This window comes from Pieris rapae, chromosome 6 (genome assembly GCF_905147795.1).
Source record: "Pieris rapae chromosome 6, ilPieRapa1.1, whole genome shotgun sequence".
Lineage (NCBI taxonomy): Eukaryota > Metazoa > Arthropoda > Insecta > Lepidoptera > Pieridae > Pieris > Pieris rapae.
In genome coordinates, this window is record NC_059514.1 from 7,710,598 (window position 1) to 7,732,520 (window position 21,923).

The following is a 21,923-nucleotide window of genomic DNA, read 5'->3' on the forward strand; positions in this document are numbered from 1 at the left end:
GGCGAAGTATCCTGCTTCCTTATTACTTTATAAGGGAGTCATTATCAAGAAAATAAAAGACAGTTATCCAGAAAGTTAAATATATTTAATCAATTCAAACACCGTTTACAAGTCTATTAAAATAATTAAAGTTCATATGCATACAAACTTGATTAGTCATCATTTACACACTAATTGTTCGTCGTCTTCGTACTGAAGCAATTCGTTATGGAGCGTCGTATGTAAAACACATAGTACGCTCCAACACGAAAATCCCGAAAATCCGTCGAAAACCAGTTCAACTTCAGAAAACCTGAACTTAACTTCAGGTCACGTTAACTCAAACTGAATATATTAAAACTCAGTTCGAGTTGACCGTCAGTCAAAATCCAAGTATTTATTATCTTGCTATGATGCCATCATACACAAATTGATAAAAAATAACCTAAAATCCAAACTTAGACCTATCACAGTTTTATGCAACTTACGCCCTATTCCCCGAAGTCATAAAAACTAAGCCTATTTGAAATCATTACCTAACTTCGCTCTTTTGTCTCTTTCCACCATATTGTGCTTACGCTCTGATGAAAAGAGACAGGTGACTAGTTAAAACGTTAGACTAAAATATTGTATTTAGTGAAGTATACAAGTAAATTAGGCCTTAAAATAGGTAATTGATTTTATCTACAGCAAAAGTAACAGACTTCAGCAAAATTTAAACTCATTGATTTATAAATAAAAGATTACGCCGTAATCATATATTTCCACAATTCATTACAATACTGTCTCTTTTTATCACAGAATAAGCATAATTTGACAGAAAGAGACGAGTGAGTCTAATTTTTATGAACAAGGGCAAACTTAAACCGTCACAATTCGGTTCTTCTATGACTAGCAATAAACGTAACGAAACTCCAAGATGTGTTTGAAGAAAATTTTGACCTGTCCTAAATATGACAAATACATTTTTTTATTGAATCCCCAGCGTGAATTCGTCTTGCGTCTCTTTCTATCACAATATCTTTACAATGTGATGAACAGAGACAAGCGAGTTAAACTGATGAAAATTGATTAATCTTTTTATGAATAATATGAAAATAATGAACAAAACTACATACTAACATAGACTACTAAACTACAACTATTGTTGCGAAATAAAAAGAAAATCTATAGTTTAATGATACACAATAAATGGTCGAAATTTCTAGCCTAGTGATTAATCTGAGTCTGAATCAGACTTCTTAGACATTTTCTCCTTTAACTTGTCATATTCATTTCTATCTATTAAATCTTGTTTGAGCTTCTCCATATCACTTAAAAGACTGCTCACTTGAACGTTCTCATACTTATCTGTATTTTCATCACTGTCCAGACAGGAATCTTCAACAGCGTTCTCATTTTCATCATCAGATTTTTCCTCGTCAGATTTATCATCATCAGATTTATCGTCATCGGATTTCGGTGCTTCCGTATCTGAAGCCGGTTCTTCTGATGAACTATCTTCCAATTTGTTGTCAGATCTATATGCTTTTGGTACGTCTTCCTCAGCTTTAATGAATAAGTCGGGTTTTTGACGCTTCTTTTTAAGCTGCATGCTTTTAGCAATTACGCGCTTTTGATGGTCCAATTGTGGGAATAATTCTGGAATTTTTTGAAAATCTCCTAAAGAAACCATATTTTACGGTGGTTATTACGATGACTTGATGGGAAATCAAGTTTTGATAACCCAAATATTTTATGTGCAATGGAATCTGGTTAAAACCCGAATAAAGCCTGTCCTTTGATAGCATAAATTAAAACTAAACATATTTTAATTAAAATAAAATTATATATAATCATACTTGTATAGTAAGGTTCAAAATTAAGATAAAGAAAAAGAGTTATATCTTTAAAAATGTATCATATAAATGAAAAAAAGGGAAAAAGAAAAAAATATGACATAAAAATAAATTATATTCATAAAATAAAATCGCAAATAATCAATTCTATGTCATCAAATATACACATTAAGCGAATATATCAAACTAGGATGAGAGCGAGACAAATATACGTACCCTGTTACGTACACGACACCATACGCGCAAGTAAGACGACGACATTTAGAAAGAGACAGATACATACCGTGAGCACAGCTTAATGCCTCTTTAGCCGCGTTCATTTCGGCCTCTTGTATGGAGTGGCCACGTCCCGCCGCCAGTCTTCGACCGCGGAAGTACACGCCCACTGTGTATACGCGTGTGTTTGTTGGGCCGAGGCATTCGATCACCCTAAAACGTTTAATATTCAAATTAAACTTAAAGTTGTTTATCAAATGTTCCAGTAAAATTATGTTTTTTGTTAGCAAGTCTTGGCTGAACCGCTAAACGTCGGAACATAGTACTAGCTGATCTGGTAAACATTGTTTTCCCGAATTTTACTTCTCGGGAAAAAAATTAGTTCAATAAAAACAACTATCGCCTTTAATAAAAAGTAGTAGTTCGAGGGGTATACACAAAATAAAAACTAAAAATGATGTCTAAAAAATAAAATTGACAACCCTTATCAATTGGGGGAATTAAAAATAGATGTTATCCAATATGCAATCGATATGCACACAAAATCTCACGAAAATCGAGCTGTTTCGGAGGAGTTCAATTAAAAACACCGACTACTAACTTGAGAATTTTACAAATCAGATTATTATTATTTTATAGCTTATATATCAGTATTTGTTAAAAAAATTTAGACATATGTAACTGGAAATATATGCTTACTATCGATGCAGTGAGAGAATAAAAAAAAACTTTTCGATACCTAAAAATTATTATATAAACATAAATTAAGCAATTTCAGGCATTAAACTGTTATTATCCCTGGCAATCCGAAACTTTTGGTAGTGATTAGAACCCAGATCCTCGGGTTGAATGCGTAAATAAAAATAAATACTTGTAGAATGGTATATCCGGTTCCCCTCCCTTCATAGATCGCAGAGTGAGACAGCACTGCTGGAGTTTCGACTTGGGGTCGTTCCAGCCTTGGTTCATTATGAACTCCTGAAGGCGAGGGAACAGACACGCATCGCAGAACACCTGGCAATACTCCAAATTCTGCAACATTTAGAGTGGTGGATAAACTTTGATTTAATATTAACTTTTCGCTTAGAAGCAATTGGAAACAAACTGTCATTCTAGAAAAGAGTATACTAATTCACCAAGGGTCGGCAACGCACTCACGCACCTTCCAAGAGTGTGTTAATTTTCTTACAGATCACGAAACGGTAAAAGTTAAAATTCGCATTTTGCCCTTAAAAAATAGACTTAATAAACAAAAAAAAAAACTTAGCAGGCATTAAGATTTTTTAAGTATCAAATTATTCCGCGGACTAAAAGTAAATTTTACAACCGGATATCCGAGTTACCTTATCAATATAAAGTGCCCCAAGAAATGCCTCTAACAAGTCAGCTTTGTGCTTCTTAGCCGTTGGTTTGGCTTTGGGATTGTTGTAAATCGCGTATTCCGACATATTTAAATCATCACAAACCATCGCTTGGGTGCGGTTGTTGACTAGAGACGACCGGAGTAGCTGAAATATGTGAAATGTTATGCAGTTAACTTTCGTTAGTTAACTAGCGTTATCAACTCATTACATATACTCATTGAAAACACAAAATTTGCCAAACAACAAAAAAAAACATTTGTGCAATTCACACATGGTAGAAGTGAAACCTTCAAAAACAAATATAAATTAATCATTTTCCACTATCTAAATGTGTGTGTTCTTTAAAAACAGTATATTTTAATTATACATTTTAATTTATAAGTTTAATATAAATCTTTAATTTGACAAAAACTAAAACAACGAAAGTTTGAAATTCGATCAAAAAAAAAGCGGCAGTAAATAGAGGCTGTATAATGCCTCCTATCTCATTTTCTCCCACGTTAAATCATATGATGAATTGATGTTTCTGTCTCTCTTTACCGCTGCATCCGGTTTGAAATCACGACGATTCGAAAGAAGTTTATCTATCTCATTTTCTCCCACGTTAAATCATATGAATTAATGTTTCTGTCTCTTTTTACTGTCGCTTTTTCGTTGCATCCGGTTTGAAATCACAACGATTCTAAAGAAGTTTCACTTCAATAATACTCACAGACAAGTGCCCCTCGTGATGATCGGGAAAATGGCGATAGAGCTTATCAGACACGACCAATTGGAGTACAGTGTCTCCGAGGAACTCCAAACGCTGATTGGAGCCCAGGGTAAGATTCGTAAAACCAACAGAACGGTCTGTGAAGGATCGGGCTAGGAGACGGATGTGTTTGAACTTCACACCTACGTACAAACCAATCTTTCACTTTAAAATAAGCTATTTTTTTTTTTAAGAAGTAATATTATGAAGCAATTTTCCGAATTATCTTCCTTCGACAAAAAAGGAGAATCGCAAAAGCAAAATCTGTAGGTCGAAGGCCTCTTTAATAAGTGATAATAGCTTTGTTAGCGCTGTTCAGTATATGACGTCATCGTCGTAAATTGTAGCCCAAGATTTTTAGTATTTTTGTTTAAGCTCATCGAGAAAGGATTTTAAAGAAATCAGAATTGTATACCGGTTCTCAGTAAGAAAGAGAAAGAAACTCTCCGTCATATCTTTTAAGCCAAGTGTACACAATACACAGTGTATTTTGACATGACATTTGATATGTCATTCAATGATAATAATAAAGTTTCTACTAACAGTAAGGACAATAAAAAAACCTACCAAAATTATAGCAAGTAAATGACGGTAAAAAAACATAATATCAGCATTAGAATATATTAAATTTACCTATAGATTCCTCAAAAACAGTTAATTTCTGTAGAAATTCAAAGTCCTTGATGTATTGTCGATCTCCTAATGGCTCCTGTTCTTGCAACGAGTGGGCCCGCTCCTTCATCCATATTTCATATAAATTGGGCTCGTTGTGCCACAGAGCTTGAGCGAATACGCGGTCTGTTACCTAAATATATAGATTTATATATCATTTTCTGTATAGGCCCACACACAAAGAAAAGTTATTCATTAGCAAGGTATACATCTACCAACAATTATCACTTTGTATTAGTCTTAAAACAAATGCAAAAAATATTAAGCAAAATGGACATTAAATAATACAGGGGCAATTCTAAATCTGCTGACAAAATGAAAATAAATGTTTGATTAAATCAAAACATTTACTCATATAGGTAACACAATTTAAACTTATGAACGTCAAAAACAGAAATGTATATGAAATACTTCTAATTTTACATTTATGTACTGCCAGTTCTTAAATCAATACACAATGTAGTTAATGTTTATAAGTAATAGATCATATAAGGATGCCAAAAAGTGTAGTCGTTACAATTAGTCCTGACTGATTCTGTAAATTCCATATTTTTTGTACTCTATGGCCCAACTTAATCATTTTCTTTAATAAATAGAATTAATTAAAATTATCAAAGAATGAATTTGTAAGTTTGTTGTTTTTGATCAAAATATGCCCTTGCATTACTATTTATAAAATTTCTTATTTAAAAAATACAAATACCTCTAAGCCAGCATCGAGAAACAACCCGCCCATGAGCGCCTCAAAGCAATTGGCCATCGCGTGACGCATTACCACTTCACGACATAAGTCGGAACCGTGGGCGTATAACATGTATTGCTCTAGGCCCATGTTCTGAAAAACAAAAAATAATAATAAATTATTATATTATTAAACTTTATAATATAATAGTTTAAACTTAATATGTAGATGCAGAAAAAAAAGAAAAAAGCAATGTCAATCACAAATACATTGCTTTTTTCTTTGTATTATATTTGTAAAAACTTCATATATAAAATGTATTTAATAATAAAAATTTTACAGTGATTTATAACTAAACATAACTATTATTAGTATACTTTGAATATTTGCTAGTAACAGATAATAATTGTGGATCTAAAACTTGGGCGCCCGCTTAGGCCAGCATACAAAGCTACAGATTTGCCAAAGATAGATGAAACAATGATAGGGAAGAAAAGAATAAACAAAATAAAGATTTTACAAGACAAATATACCAAAGTAATAGGCAGGGCACATGGCAAGAAGAACAGAAAAGTGGAGCAGAAAGTACTTAGCTAGTGTATAGCAAACGAAAAAGAGAGAGACAACTTAAAAGGTGAAGAAAAATTTTTTGGAATTTGGAGTAGGCCTTGGCCAAAGGGCACATATCTAAAAGAAGATTGAAATAGAAACGTGTTTTAAGTATCTGAATGATTTATTATTATAATTAACAGTTTATAAACCATTATTGTCTATTAATCACGATTTTCAAAGTTTTTCTTAATTAGTTAAAACACAGAAGTAACTAAGTCATCGTTATTGATTTTAGTAAATTGGTAAGTAATTTAACGTAGAAACTACACAAACGCAAGCCACTATTTGTGTAGTGTCTGGCTCGAAGGACCAAAACTGTACCTTAGATACATATATATGGCTATTAACAAGTTTTTTGCTAGAATTGTGCACATATTATGGTACAATGGTACACAGGTTGTTTACGTATTCTGTAAACTACAATGGCGTCCGTATTTGCTAGTAATGGATAAAATTAAAAACAATTATTGTAACATATATTATTGCCAAAGCATTTTACCTTAGCCAAAAGCGCTAAATGTTGATTTTGTACGATGGCAGCTCTATAAGTAGCCAGTCCTCCTTCAGATAATCCCGGGAACATTTTAAATAAATGAATAGAAGATATGAATTCTACAACTGCATCTCCTAAGAATTCCAGACGTTCGTTATGTTTGATCTCCGATTCTGTCTCATTGCTTTTGCCAAAACGCGACATTATGTTAATAAGTGTCACGATTCCTAAAAAAAATATAAATATAATGCTAAACTAGATAGGACGTTCTTGATTATGAATAATAAAATTCAGGGTAAACTAATTAAAACTGAACTTTTCATGGATATAATAAATACATTTAGGATTGAATGTTGTTTGTCATGTATTGATATCCGGTTTTCCACTCCTATTGTTAATTACAAAGGCGAACGCCATCTTTTGGGCAAATATTTTTTCTATAGAATCGCTCTAACGTTGATTTTTTTATATATATAGTACAAAAGACCTGCAGGGCATGATTGTCCGTTGGCTACGGCTACTTTTTAAGACCGTTAAAAAGACAGTTTATAAGAATGGATTTTATTACCTTTCTTCCTAGTATAATGTATCCTACGATCTCCATATTCCGGTTGACGTATACCACAATTTGTTAAGGTGTTCCTCGCATGATCTGGATTAGTCCCAAAGTTCTCCCTATACGATGGATGAGTTAACGCCGTTTGGAGCAAGGCGCGTTGATTGAACTTGTACCCTATTATTTCTTCTAGGCTGTCCAACGATTTGTGGAATCGTAAATGACGGACGAGTACCGGTATCAACATGGCGTGCTGAAATTTATATATAAAATAAAGTATATTTATATTATATAATATATAAGCGCATAAACTTAGCGCAAAGGACGACGCCACAAAAACATATAGGATTTTAAGATACTATAGACATACTTCGCACTAAAGCTTTTTCTTAATCTTGAGAGGCAACCTAGACTCGGAGACAAAATCATTTATTTAAAATATATATAATACACACCTGTACAACATCACACATTAGTCCCGTGGTATGGAATCCTTCAGAGGATATAGCTACAGTGACGTCACGCTTCATTTTACTTTGAGTCCTCATTTCTTGCAATTTCGCTTCTTTTGCTGCGAGCTTTTGCCTTTCATTGAAAGATGGCTTAGCCATATTCGCTATTAAGTGGCGGTATTTGACGTAGTAACGCCATGCTTTTTGGTACCTTAAACGTAGAGACAGTGATGAAATTTTGACACAGACCGGAATAGGAATATTCTAGTAATCATTGTAATTGTTTTAAATTTGTCTACATTTTTTGTACATATACATCGGGTAACAACTACAGATAAAAAACCACCACGAATCATAGGATAAACAAGCCTAGGCCAACAACTCTAGGCCTCAGATTTATAAATCTGTTTTTTTTACAAATTATAATAATTTGTCAATCTAATAGGCAAGTAGATGATCAGTCACCTGCGCCTGACACACGACGTCGACAGTCGTCGGTTCTTAGGATGCGTTCGAGCGAATGTTAAAATTATAACACAAATTACTACACAATTAATTATGTTTTAATTTTTTGAAATGCCCTTCTAATAACGCAACATGAACAAGAAGACTCGCGGACATGCGTTGAAATAAATGATGTCTATTATAAATGACAATATTTGATTAAAACATGTTCAAATAAATATTAATTCATTTTTGTTTTCAAATTACGGACTTTAATTTTGGCAGGTTCAACGTATTAAACATGGTTAATCACCTTAACCGACATTACCAAGTCTTGTACGTTGCACCCTGCAAACAAATACATATTTTGTAGGCCATTAAGACTTACTCAGGATTCCCAGCGTAACTCAATTGTGGGGGTCTTATTCCGAAATGAACGATTTCTGGGTAAAACTTCTTAACGTCCTCAGGGTCCTTGCAGTCAAAGGGTGGACTTCGGTCTATTTGATCCACGCGGACCGAACAGGGTTTTCTACCCGGGTAAGTCACTATCATTCCTACAAATGAAAGACTGAAGTTGACCCTTAAAACTGAATAGGCTTTGAACTACTTGAAGGATTTAATGTGAATTAAAACAGTTTTTACAATTACACATATAAAAAATATTTACAACCATTGTTACAGAAAATTAAACACAAATCTTCCAACTGCTAATATTTTAAATAGATTATGCAAATACTAAAAAAAAAAACTTAAATCGTCACGTTTTTTTTTTCATAAGTAACTGAATCATTGTTTTAAAAAGCAACCTTTTAACCTTATTAACCTTTTGCATTACAGTTTTTCTTAAATAATTTACTACATTAAGCGAGTGTTGTGGACGCGCCTATTAGCTATCGACATAGAATATACTTATGGATAGAAATCAGCAGCGCTTATTAGTGTATCCTCATTTAAACTCCTTCGAAACGGCTTAAACAATTTTTATGACTTTTGTGTATGTGATAAACCAGCCAGGCATAACAACAACAACATCGTTTGAATAGAAGTCGTGTATTATTTATTTGTTCGTATAGTAAAGCTTTATTGGAAACGGTTTACTAAAGATTTTTCATGTGCCCATTTATCAGATTTTAGTTTTGGTTGTAAAACTATTTCGAATTTACTTCCCGCCTCGGTTTTACAAAAGCTTGAAAAATCATACTCCGAACGTTCGTAAGAATTAATTTGCGTTTGACACTTTTCCTCTGGCATATTTTGCAAATCCGACTATCACAAAAAAAATAGTCTATGACACTCATAAATAACATGGCTTTTTATTGGTTTAAGAATTTTTAAATCGAATCAGTAGATCCAGAGATTACCATCATCACCATCACAAACATTACCTCTTATATCAGTTTTGACAAACAATAGTTAAATGCTACTTCTCTCTATATGACAAAGCGAACATAGTTTATTATTACGAATACCTTTAATCTTATCAACGAACTTCTGCCAATGATAATGATCCATTCTATGTACGTCTTCGAGCGATTCTGGTGGAATTAATAAATTGCTTTCCTCTATCAAATATCTCAGTACTTCACACATTGACAAAACCTGTAATCAAAATTTTGACTATGAAAATCGTTATTGGTCTAGAATCATCTAATTTTCTGGTGAGGTTACTTCTAGGAAACAAAACAAGTGAAATATTAAATAAATATAAAAAAGGTAATAAAAAAAGAGGCGGTATAAATAAAATATACCCCCATCAATACAAAGTATGGTGTTTGTAATTAAAGTACTCCGAAATGGCTCAGCTGATTTTCGTGAAATTTTGTGTGCATATAAGTTAGGTCTGCGAATCTTACATCTATTTTTCAGCCCCATGTTAAGGGTGGTCCACGCCATTTAATTTTTTATTTTTTTAGACAATTTTTTTTATAATACAGCGTACAAAAGTACAAGCGTTAATTTTCACTTCCATATGATCTACACCTATTATTTATTTATTAATTAAAAACTTGAATTATGGTTGGATCAATTCGAGCAATTTTTATATTCATTCTTTGAACTCTGAGAAAGGCTTTTATGGAGAGAAAATTAAACACTAAACGGCGTTCGCAGGGACACCTAGTATTATACATAAAAAAGTTGTTTTATTACGAAATAATATACATAATATACGTATAGATACGATTTATTTCATTCTCAATATAAAATAAATATATAAAGTTAAACCCTGGTCTTCAATCTTATAAAACAAACATCGCGAACGCGCAGTAAAAGAACTATAGTCATAACAATTTTACTGCCGTAAAAGAGACACAGAACTATGTCTGTATACATACCTCACAACCACCCTCCGGCAAATACCGCACAAATCTCGGCATAAAGTGAAATTGTGAACAATTCGTGTCAGTTCCTTTACCGAGATCCAAATCGACTAATTCCAATAATTCTTTGAACAAATACTCCTCTGAAAATATACGTTATTACAAATAAATTGACCTTTAAACTAAACAAATTGATGTCATCATGATATTACAAATAAATACTATATAAATAGCTATTTAACGCTATTATAAATATTAAATAACACTCTCCATAGTAGCATATCATTTAAAAAAATCCGAAGCCGCGTACAAATTAGTTGAAGAAGTCAATTAGGTATGAGGGTGTGCAATTATTTAATCAATTACCATCTGAAATTCGCAATATTGGTGTATTCGACAAATTCAAAAGGGCAGAGTAAAGATGCATGTTAGAGTGAACACAGTTGACTAAAATTGCGACAGCTAATGACGACGTGTATCTCGCTCGTATATATACATATTAATATTAAATTTCTCATGTAAATATTTTTTTTGTAATGAGAAATCAAGTCCTTTAAACATTATAGAAAAGTCAAAGATGAGATAATTCCGAAAAAATGCATACAAATTTAACAAACAAAATTAAATTCATTTTCGATAAAATTAAAAAAAAATTACATACCAAACAGATCCAACTCCTGAACAGTGAAATTCTTCGGGGCCGGCTCTTCGATATATAAAATAGTGTATTCAATATTGAACCTTATTACTTTACACGTGGGTAACTTCGCCAGTTTATAATGGGAAAACATAGAAAAGCCAGAAAATAGGAACTCGTGCTCATCGTGACTTATGATCGTCGGTGATTTTATGAGGAAATTTGTTGGAGGCGACACTGTTATTCTAAAACAATAATTTTTTTTTTTTTTACATGAAATAGTTTTACTAAAATACAATTTTTTCGTAACTAGAAATGTTTAACGCTTTTTTTGTAGTTGTCCACTCTTCTCTCTTATATTGTTTCAGAGGATAATGAAAATCGTTGGTTAAACTTTAAAAGTAAAATTAAGAAACAAGGCTAGCTATTTATAATTGTTATCAAACTTATAGTACAAATGCTCGCCCAAGACACCTTGTGTTTAAAAATTTAATCACATTCCCCTTGAAAGCATTACCCAACAGTGATCTATAACTTGATGAAACTAGATAAATAAATGTATAAAATATATTCAGTATTATTTCATTATATTTGTAAGTTTTGGTGCCAAATAAATATCATTACTCGTAATAACATTAGTAATCTTCATAATTTAATCTTAAATTAAATATTTAATCAAATACCATCTAAAATTCGCAATATTGGTGTGTTTGGCAAATTCAAATGGGCAGTAAAGATGCATGTATATCTCACTCGTATATATACATATTAATTTTAAGTTTCTCATGTAAATATTTTTTTTGTAATGAGAAATAAAGTTCTTTAAACATTAAACCATTAATCTTGAATTGTGTTACTCTTATTATTGCATAATTATGAATTTGTATTTAACTTTTGCACCTAAGCCAAGTATTTACTCTAAATTGCAATACTTTTAACTTATGTACATACTTCGCAGGTAAGACTATTACCAAGTAGGGCCTTATCGTCATAAATGGGTTGTACTGTGCATTTCGAAAAGAAATTAATTGTTAATTTAAAGGGGATTATTTTTCTTACCGATAGTGATATAGCTTATCAATATTACTCTGTGTGGGCACACATTTGGGAAACTGCTTTTCGGCAGCGTACACTCCATGTCTTATACCGTAACGCCGTGCTCTCGCGCTACACCTACATAATGGGCCACCATTCATTTCGCCCGTATTATTGAACCTAAAAATTTTTTTTTAAGGTACAGTAAATACTTTTACATTGTCCATTATATACAAGTATGCAAATCATACATAAAAAATTATTGATAATAATTATTTGAATTACAAATTGCATTTTTTTTTCAGTATGAGAACTACATGATTTTATGTGAAAACTAACATGTTTAATATGATTAGAACTGAATAGTTATACAAATAACAGTTCTCGCGTTAATACTCAATATTGAACAAAACTGCAACTAAAAATAATCTATTTCCTTTTTAAGTCCTCAAGCTTTTTGTCTTTCAAAATGCTTATCAGAAGCTGCGACTATTACACAATTCTCGTCATCAATCTTTAACCTATTTATTACAATAAAAATTATAATTCATGGTTTTAAAAGACTCACCATAATTCTGGATGCAATCTTCTTGGGTGACTTTGCTTCCTTTGTAGCTCTAACATCATTCTATCAGTATACCCTTGTAGATTCTCTTCATCTAGACAATCCTCCTCTTCAGAAGATGATGATGATGAGCTATCATCATCAGCTGTTAGAAACATTGTTACTCATGAATATTGTTAAATATTATTACTGGCAACTGGTACGAGACATTTTATACTTCAGATATTATATGATGTACATTTAAAAAATATTATTTTAATATATTTATAGTTAATTCCCCAGGATTTTAAACATATTAGAAAATTGAATATATATTCTATAGCTAATAGACAGTTCAGAAACATTATAATACTTACAATGTTTACACCTCTTAGCCTTTTGCGGTTTCAGTGGAGGCAACTCATCCACCTCAGGTCGTGCTTTTTGACCTCTATGTATAAGATATTTGTAGGAATTTTGGCAAATTTTCTCTAGTTTACGAGTTTGTTCCACACCTTCACCACCATTTATTGGTTTATAGTATAACTCAGCTGGTGAACTTCTATACCACATTTTTGAGTTCTGTAAAATATTTAATAATTTTTAATTATATATAGTTTAATTATTACTGATTACTGTTGAAATAATTATATTCATTTAAAGAGGGAAACCAATTACACTACTGTACATAGTGAGTAGATATATTACAATTTACCTCTTCTTCATCTGAATTGTGTTCTTTAGACCACTTCTCCATTTTTTTTATAAAGTCATCTGATGTTTTACAATAGTTTTTTCTGAAAGATAAAAGTTTTTAGTATACAAAATACTATTTGTTTCATTAAAATAAAATTTACTTAAATATACACCTATAGTCTTCTAAAATTTTCTCCCTGTCAGTCAATGGCCGATGACTAGATGATCGATATGAGCAACTAGATCGTTCCCGGCTTCTATATGATGAATGTCTATGTCTGTCCTCATATCTATCTCTTTCACTCCTGCTATATGACCTATGATCTCGTTCACAGCTGCGACGCTCACTTCTGTATCTTCTATTGTCATAGTCTCTTCCATCATCTCGTGATCTAGAATATCTCTCCTCACCACCTCTGGAACTTCGATAACTGGGACTACGGGAACGGCTGCGTATAGATCTACTTCTGTATCGTCTTTCACGTTCATGGCTTCTCTCTCTTCTTGGACTATAATAAGACCTTGAACTTTCTCTTGAACTATACTCATATTTGTTTAGTGGATTTTTAAATTCTAAAGATCTGAGAGGTGATTTTTCTGTGCTCATTTCTTCTGCTTTCCAATCTTGAGAATATTGATTTTCAGTGGTTGTTGCTTGGTGATAGTAATAATCATTGCTATGGTAGCCAGGTGGGTAAGGAGGTACATATGCTGGGGGTGGGAAGCTGGGTGGTGGTGGTGGGACATAAGGAGGAGGTAGCATATCAATAGGATAGGAAGGCGGAGGAGGAGGTCTTAAAGTTGGGGGAGGATAATTAAAGATCGGTTGTGATGGCGTCTCAGTGATAGGTGGCGGTTGTCCTAATATAGACGTAACTGGCGGTGGAGGTACAAATAACTGCGGAGGTGGAAAAGTATAGTCAACCGGTGGTAAAGACATTTGAATTACTATTCAATTTTGTTCTGAGAAAGTAGATAATTAGTGTGTAAACCGTGTCAAACTAATTTATCGCCACAAAAGATATATATCCTTCTTAAACTATCATTTTTTAAGAAAACCTTTTAGTTATAATAAAAAACTTAAATTCCATAGAATCACTGATGACTTTAAAATTGTTTTGGCAAACTCTAGTTTATATTAAAATTTGTACTTTTACAACTGACAACTGACAACTCCCACTTGACCATTCACCATTATGCATGCACTAGACTCTAGAGCCGCAAAAAATCACCACTATAAAGTTGCAGTCCCATACTTGACGCTGGCTAATGCACAAACAGTGTTAGAGCCAAAAAAAAAAATTGCAGTCTTTTTCCTTGCCATACGATTACTTTTATATTCGGTATGCGATTGTTTTGTAAGAAAACAACCACCAATAACTTCAATTTAGATGTTAGGCTCAAGCTACTGCTCAAGATCATCTCATGCTAAAGGATAAAGGCTCATTCAGACAATGCCCTTTTCTTGTACGTGCTAGAGAAATTATTGAATGCAATAAATGAAGTGTAATATCAAGATCATGAATTGTATGCAACTGTTAACATTTGAAAACTTGAATGCAATTATTGTATCAAATTTTGACACAGAGATAATTGCACATCTCTCTGTTTACATCAATACAAAAATCTTTAGAGAAGTCAAAAGTATATTTGGGAATTTTTATCGAAATGCCTACCAACCAGCCATGGGTGATCCATGCAATAAGTCCAAATTACTAATGTTATTATGACTCTGTAAGTGTCGTGTTATTATTAAATATGTAGTTACAAATGACTAAAGTTTTCTTTTACTATGAACTTAAAACGCTGCTACATTGAAAAAAATGTAACGTTTACTACTTTTTAAATATGATATTGAAAGGGTTTTTTTTAATTTAGTGCAATTATTGTAAGGAGCGTTAACCATTAACAAAAGCGAATTTTCAGATTAGGTATTAGTTTTTATGCCGCATTTACATTCGGCTGTAGTGAGCAGGAAAGTGGGCAGTACGAGTGTGTAAATGCCATACTTACGACGAAGTAAACGCTTAAGGTCGATTTGGTTTGTTTATCAGAGATGTAGAAGGAAACTGTATGTATCTATGTATTATGTGGTCTGTGTTGACTGTTGACTTCATTTTTTTGACGCTGATACTTATAATTGGCACAATGAACAATCTGTGATAAATATTTTAGCTCTAGGAGTAGCTTCATGATGTATGTTAAATTGACAAACAATTAATAAACAAATTTTTGTTGCAAAATAGTTTTTGATTTCAAGTTCTAATTTCTTTAATTTATAGCACTGTGAAATCAATACAATGTCCGAGACAACAGAAAAAATTGAAAGTAATGGTGATGCTCGGAGAAGAATACTTAACATAGCTGTATCAACTGTGCTTTTAGAAAGTGGATTCGAAACAGTAGACAAAATTAGCCTAGAGACGTTGACGGAGATGTTACAATGCTGTAAGAATTCTCGATTTAATTCTCAATTTATATGGCTGTTTCATATCACACTTTAATGTTTTTATTCCTAATATTTCAGTTTTTACAGAAGTTGGTAACTCAGCAAATCGCTACTGTGAACTATCGGGTAGAGTGGAACCTGTATTGGCTGATGTTATGTTGGCGCTTATCAATATGGGCAAGTTACAATATATTTATTACAACTGAAATAACTGATATAACATTTATTTTTGGCTAATTTTTCAATTGCTGATAGGAATAAGTCTTCAAGGCTTAGAGCAATATGCAGCAAGGCCAAATAGACATGTAATTCAGCCACCACAACAAGCACCTGTGCCTAGAACACCTGCTATGTTGTCAGCTGGTTCAAAAGCTAAGCCATCTCCACACATACCGTTCCACTTACCAGCATTTCCCGATCCGCATGCTTACATAAGAACACCAGTAAGTATTTCTTCAAATATTTGCAATTTCCTGCAACAATTTTAACTGTCTTTAAATCAAAGAAAACTACTGTAAGAGGTATTAACCTCTGTTACACGGGTGAAAATAATTAAATCTATGAAAATCTTTAGTTCTGATTGGCTAGTTTGAGAAATAGTAAAATATAAACAACACATTTTCAGACACATAAGCAACCTGTGACTGAGTATGAAGCAATAAGAGAAAAAGCTGCAAATCAGAAACGAGATATTGAGAAGGCATTGACAAAATTTCTTGCAAAAACAAGTGAAACACATAATCTCTTTAATACCGAAGACAACCAAGTTTTTCCATGTAAGGGGATAACACCTTTATTATTTTGTATACAAACAAATTTTAAATCAACCTTGGATTCAAATATTTATAATGAAGCCCTGATTTGGTTTCATTTTCAATGAAATTTTAAATGTAGGGCAGGTCTGTCGGTTTTTTTATATTTCCTGTGTTTTTTTGAGAATGGCAGGAGTCACTTATTTGAAAAACCATTGTTAGAAATTTTTCCTTTATTTCATGTAGTTTTATGCTTTTCAGTGATTGCATGTAAGCCAACCTTTCCGGCATACTTGCCTTGCTTACTACCAACTGACCAAGTCTTTGACTTTGATGAATTAGAATATCACTTTCAAGTTGCTAATAGAACAGAAGATATTCCAGCTGAGAAAAAAGGTAAATTATTTACAATAGTGTATACTTCAACCACATTTCCCAACAGTTACTCAAAGTGACACACAAGACTATACCAGTCCAAAGAGTCCAAGACTATCTAGTTTAGTAATCTGTTTTATTTTACCCTTAAATTACGTCTTAGTAAACATGTGCATGCTGTTATTAAATCATAGAATGGTAATTGGACAAAAGTACAATAAACATTATATTAATGTATACATTGTGCTTTTGATACTTTCAGACCAATCAGACAATGAAGGAGAGAATGGTGGGGATGGTGAAAATGCAAATAATTCTCAATCAGAAAATCCTGATTCTACATTACCATCTAGCCCAGATAGAATTAAATCTGGGGGATAAAACAACTACTTAACTTTTTATTACAATTATGTATCAATCAATAAAATGTTTTTCATAAATTCATTCATTGAGTATTAATCTATGACTTTCAATTTTTATGGAAAAGAGTGAACTCTGTAAACTACATATTTTAATAACAAATAAAGTACTTGTATTTGGCATGGGTACATTTTGGGTACAGATAGATTATGAGTCTAAATGGTAAATTGTCTTGGTTGTAGGTAACATCACAAACCCTAAAGTTAAAGTCTCACTTTGGCTGTTTGACATTAAAATTTATTTCATTTTGTTAATCAATATTTAATTATTATTTCAATGCTGGCATGTATAATTACAAGATTATCATTTTCAAAGAGAATGACTAAGCTGGTTGCAACTTCAGTCCATTGAATAAATGGGCTGTAACTGTAGTCATAGTGCTTTGTGAAAGCAGTGCTAACAATGTTTCATCTTATGAATCTTCTTATACATATAATATTCTTTATGTAGTTAATTATTTATATTCAAAATCTAATTTATTAATTTTTATATGGGTAATAAAGTAAAACAAAATCACCTTTCAAAATCTATATTCTTAAGAAAAATATTATGAAGATTTAGAATTAATAACAGGCAGGGTTCTTACACCATCATTATTGACAATAGTAACTTGAAAGTTTGGTAAGCTCACAAACAATCGCCGATGCACCTCTTGAACACATAGTTTTAATATATCATATGCTTCTTCTTCATTTAAATCTGAAATTAATATACAACTTTATTAATTTTATATCAGTTATACTATAACTAGTAGCCAGTAGTTCTAAGCTGGTATTACCTTTCTTATACTGTCGGTCCATGATACTCAAGCTGAGAAAACCTCCAAACCCATGAGCCGCAAATGGTACCTTCACACTGGAAGCTAGGTAATCCATGAAATAAAGTTCTGGGCCATTTTCTTTATCATAACCACCCATTAAAACATTCACAAAGTATGGTGTCTGGAAACAAAACAATTTGCATTTAAAGTGCAACAACATTTTCAATGTGCTGGACAATTTAAATTCTTAAATCACTGGTCAATCAGTGAAGACTCATTATATGCCAGAGATATCATGTCATAGGCAATATAATATGTGCAACATGTAAATATTCATTAATGAAAAGTTTATTTTTATTTACACTGCTCCGAAGGTACTCTGCCAAGTATCTCCTTGTAAAGTTAGCAGCAGCAGATGGACCAAGCTCATAACTGTTACGCATTTTGTATAGTTGGATATTTTTTGCTATGTATTCTGCAAACTGGGTTGTGTCTCCTGAATCACCAGCAACTCCCATGACAAGCTTGTTGGATATTTTATAAATTTTTTCTTCATCTGAAAAAAAAAGCTTTCTTTACTAGTAATTGAACTTGACTTATGACAAGATACCTCCTGTATTATCAAAAAAATTGTAAAGGAAAAATGTTTCAAAAACTATTACCTCTGCAAGGGAGTGAGAAACCTACATGATTGACATTTGTAGGTTCTTCAACCTATAAAATTCTTTTTCACTGGAAGAATCAGTTATATTTAACATAATGCACTGCAATTTATATGACAATTAAGATAACTAAGGTCTTAACGATGATGATATAATTTTTAAAATTAATTCAAAAAGTGCTAACTCACCATCTTTCATGACCATAATACTGTGACTGTTTGTCTGATCAGCAGCTATCATAACGAAATCCTTGCCTTGGATTCCAAGTAGACATTGTAATTGTATGTTCGACATTGTTTCTTGTATATATTAGTCGTAAAAATGCAAGCCGCAAAACTTCCAAACAAATCACGCATAAAACGACGTCGGGTGATCAGCTAGATTCTATACAAACGTCAACCCGTGAAATGTGAATCTATAATTCTATATTGTCAAGTCATTTGTCATTATAGATTAAACTTAATAAATAGTTTTAAAATTTAAACAGATAAGGTACACTTAGACTAAAGTTTTCTGGCTTATTTTTCAAATAACTCCTACACCCTCTTAATCGCTACTAATGTTATATAGAAGTAGAATAATTACTGCACAAAATGAAAAATCGGTACATTGGTTAATTTGAAAATCATCAGAATATGGTACATCTTAAACATAATCGAACAAAAAGGAAGATTGAGCACTGTCGAATTAAACCTATATTAAAAAAAAAGGTTACCGGTTACAGAAGTGATAAGTTGTGCTAATAATCTAGTTGTACTATTTAATTATGTAATGCTCAAAGGATCATATTCTTCTTCATTCATCATATTTTTATAATCACTTTAAAAAACGCTGATAGTTTGAGGATATACGCTCACGATGGCTGGACGGGAAAGCGTCAGTTCGAAATATAAATATCGCTGTCGGAGCCTGCTGGATAGACTGAGAGAAGAGCTTGATAGGGAAGTTCGGCAGACTGGTGCCGTTACGCGTTATGTAACCTCAAAAATATTTATCTAGGATACATACGAGTATTATTATATCAAATACAGACACGGCATTTTCGACTTTCATTTTAAGCAAATTAAATTTTTTACTACAATATCTTATAAGAAATGATTTTATACTTTTAGATAGATAGCCTTATCCATTTTTAACGTAAGGGAATCAGTGCTATTTCTTGTTTTTGATTTTAAACGTTGCCCTTAGTCTTGTTACCTAAACTATATTCTAAACCATTGTCAATAATTAACGATCAAATTCCTTCTACAAAACTATATAAAAGAGGTTTATATATTATAGTATGTATTTGGGTATTGTATTATAATAGGTTAGGTTTCTTCGCATTTATTAAGAAAATTCACAATAGTTCATTTACAATTAACTAAAATATGTAGGTACCATTTTCTTCGATAACTTTTTGTCATCTTGTAGGTAGGGGCATGATCCCATTGATATAGAAGCCCCACTTCTGATCAAAATACTGTGCAGGAAAATTATGAGATAATTTCAAAATTTTGTACAAAGCTGGATTTTGTCGATAAGAATTCAATATCGATACTGACGTCATCAATTAGTGCAGCACTAGACAATCATTTGTTTATTATAATATAGTTTGTCTATTCAATAATAGAGGTCAGTGAAAGCATTAATGGCAACTAAACAATTATTTAAAAATACGAGAATGTTCCATACCGGAAATGGGTTGAGCCTTGAAAAAGGAACTATGGAATTTTGTGAAGTATGTATATTGTATATACTGGCATTAGGCATATAAGAAGTTGCCTTGGCAACAAACATATTATAAGAAAAATGTTGTTAGGTTGATTAAAAAAATGTCTTACAGAAAAGTATTGTATTTCCCTATAATTAATAAAAGCTTTATAAAACTGATCTATCTTTCAAGTCGACTTGTTTAAAAACTTTACATGGTAGCAGAGCGTGGTTAATAAAAAAAAAGAAAAAGCGAAACACAAAATGTCGATCGCAAGAATAGATCCTCTTACAAAAAAAAACTATGATACATGGGTAATACAGGATGAAGCAGTCTTAGTATGAAACAAATTATAGAAATACATTGAAACTCCTTTGAGTAAAGATCCAAGTGCAGCAGAAACAGAAGGTGACAGAAAAGCTAGATCGGAACTAATTCTTATGATATCTCCCTCTGAGCTTAACCAAATTAAAAAATGCCTATCTGCAAAAGCCGTTTGGAGTACACTAAAAGACATTTATGCAAGCAAAGGACCTGCCCGTAAAGCCATCGTGTAAAGTTTGTAAACGAAGAGGTAATATCTTTAAACACAAACACCATAAAATTTGTTCAAACAAAACAAAGTGCTGGAAGGAAAATAAAGGTAAACAGGCTAAGAAATTTGATTCTTTCCATAAAAATAATTACATAATGCAGTGTTTTTTTTACAAATAATAAGAAATTTAAAAACAACATATGGGTTTTAGACAGTGGTTGCACGTCTCATATAACTTATCAACGAGACTTATTTAAAACAATAGATAGTACATCCAGAAAACTTAACTTTGCGACGGACTTTCAAGACGGTCTTTACTATGTGCATCCAGATCAAGATGAAAGGAACTGTTTGGTCAATGATGATGAGGTTACAAGTTCTCTTCCGAAGAAATCAACAACTTTATCAAGTATTAATGACTGGCATAGAAAACTGGGTCACATGAACGTAAATGATCTGAAATATGCACGTAGACATGAAAACTTAATCGGCTTAAATTTTGATGCATCGGAAGATTTGAATGACTGTGAAGTATGCATACAAGCATAACTGCACCGTGAACCTGCTCCACGTAATAAAACAACTCAAAGAACGACATAATGTTTACAAATCATTCACTACGATGTGTGTGGTCCTATTCAGACGCCCACCATACGCGGAAATAAATACTTTGTTACTTTTATAGATGACTATAGTCGATACTGTAGAGTTTATCTAATGAAAAATAAGAGCGAAGTACTTCAAAAATTTAAAGAGTTCAAAGAGTTAGCGGAAACACACACAGGTAACAAAATTAAGTTTTTACAATCTGATACCGGGACTGAATATGTTAATAAGCAGTTTGACACCTACTTAAAACAGTGTGGCATTCAAAGACGTCTTACCGCACCTTATACTCCGCACCAAAACGGAGTTGCTGAGCGTAAAAACCGTACCCTATTAGAAAAAGCAAGAGCATTGATGATAGATGCAAATGTACCATTGA

General features: G+C 32.3%; 3 protein-coding genes across 4 annotated transcripts; 1 reads left to right on the forward strand and 2 right to left on the reverse strand.

Annotated features, from left to right (window-relative positions):
- Positions 1-66: 66 nt before the first annotated feature.
- On the reverse strand, positions 67-14,399 carry LOC110991356 (ribonuclease 3). Its single transcript, XM_022256692.2, has 19 exons — positions 13,466-14,399; positions 13,312-13,393; positions 12,974-13,178; positions 12,621-12,762; positions 12,077-12,232; positions 11,042-11,262; positions 10,396-10,523; positions 9,532-9,661; positions 8,448-8,616; positions 7,619-7,826; positions 7,176-7,416; positions 6,614-6,834; positions 5,524-5,655; positions 4,782-4,953; positions 4,110-4,291; positions 3,377-3,541; positions 2,905-3,065; positions 2,101-2,246; positions 67-1,620 (listed from the first exon to the last, which is right to left on the reverse strand). The coding sequence occupies exons 1-19, from the start codon at positions 14,230-14,232 to the stop codon at positions 1,196-1,198; spliced, it is 4,053 nt and encodes a 1,350-aa protein (XP_022112384.2). The 5' UTR covers positions 14,233-14,399; the 3' UTR covers positions 67-1,195.
- A 1,010-nt stretch (positions 14,400-15,409) lies between these two features.
- On the forward strand, positions 15,410-17,312 carry LOC110991347 (transcription initiation factor TFIID subunit 8). Of its 2 annotated transcripts, XM_022256683.2 has the most exons (7): positions 15,410-15,488; positions 15,575-15,740; positions 15,820-15,918; positions 15,997-16,184; positions 16,367-16,517; positions 16,755-16,889; positions 17,131-17,312. In XM_022256683.2, exons 2-7 carry the CDS (start codon positions 15,593-15,595, stop codon positions 17,247-17,249), a joined length of 840 nt encoding a protein of 279 aa, XP_022112375.1. In that variant the 5' UTR covers positions 15,410-15,488; positions 15,575-15,592; the 3' UTR covers positions 17,250-17,312. The 2 variants fall into 2 exon arrangements, with proteins under 2 accessions (XP_022112375.1, XP_045484551.1); XM_045628595.1 differs by lacking the exon at positions 15,410-15,488 and having other exon boundaries at positions 15,508-15,740.
- A 489-nt stretch (positions 17,313-17,801) lies between these two features.
- Positions 17,802-19,123, reverse strand: LOC110991348 (proteasome subunit beta type-2). Its single transcript, XM_022256685.2, has 4 exons — positions 18,899-19,123; positions 18,411-18,604; positions 18,067-18,229; positions 17,802-17,987 (listed from the first exon to the last, which is right to left on the reverse strand). Exons 1-4 carry the CDS (start codon positions 19,002-19,004, stop codon positions 17,836-17,838), a joined length of 615 nt encoding a protein of 204 aa, XP_022112377.1. The 5' UTR covers positions 19,005-19,123; the 3' UTR covers positions 17,802-17,835.
- Positions 19,124-21,923: the final 2,800 nt, after the last annotated feature.

What these genes read in the sequence shown, in the direction of transcription:
- LOC110991356 (XM_022256692.2), bottom strand. Translation starts at nt 14,232, where the DNA reads ATGTCTTTACCACCGGTTGACTATACTTTTCCACCTCCGCAGTTATTT. An exon ending in GGCTAAGAGGTGTAAACATT is followed by an intron (nt 12,763 to 12,973) that starts GTAAGTATTATA and finishes TGTTTCTAACAG; the next exon opens with CTGATGATGATAGCTCATCA. An exon ending in GGCATTAAGCTGTGCTCACG is followed by an intron (nt 1,621 to 2,100) that starts GTATGTATCTGT and finishes AAAAAATTCCAG; the next exon opens with AATTATTCCCACAATTGGAC.
- LOC110991347 (XM_022256683.2), top strand. Translation starts at nt 15,593, where the DNA reads ATGTCCGAGACAACAGAAAAAATTGAAAGTAATGGTGATGCTCGGAGA. An exon ending in GACGGAGATGTTACAATGCT is followed by an intron (nt 15,741 to 15,819) that starts GTAAGAATTCTC and finishes CTAATATTTCAG; the next exon opens with TTTTTACAGAAGTTGGTAAC. An exon ending in TATTCCAGCTGAGAAAAAAG is followed by an intron (nt 16,890 to 17,130) that starts GTAAATTATTTA and finishes TGATACTTTCAG; the next exon opens with ACCAATCAGACAATGAAGGA.
- LOC110991348 (XM_022256685.2), bottom strand. Translation starts at nt 19,004, where the DNA reads ATGTCGAACATACAATTACAATGTCTACTTGGAATCCAAGGCAAGGAT. An exon ending in TATTATGGTCATGAAAGATG is followed by an intron (nt 18,605 to 18,898) that starts GTGAGTTAGCAC and finishes TTTTTTTTTCAG; the next exon opens with ATGAAGAAAAAATTTATAAA. An exon ending in CAGAGTACCTTCGGAGCAGT is followed by an intron (nt 18,230 to 18,410) that starts GTAAATAAAAAT and finishes TTTTGTTTCCAG; the next exon opens with ACACCATACTTTGTGAATGT.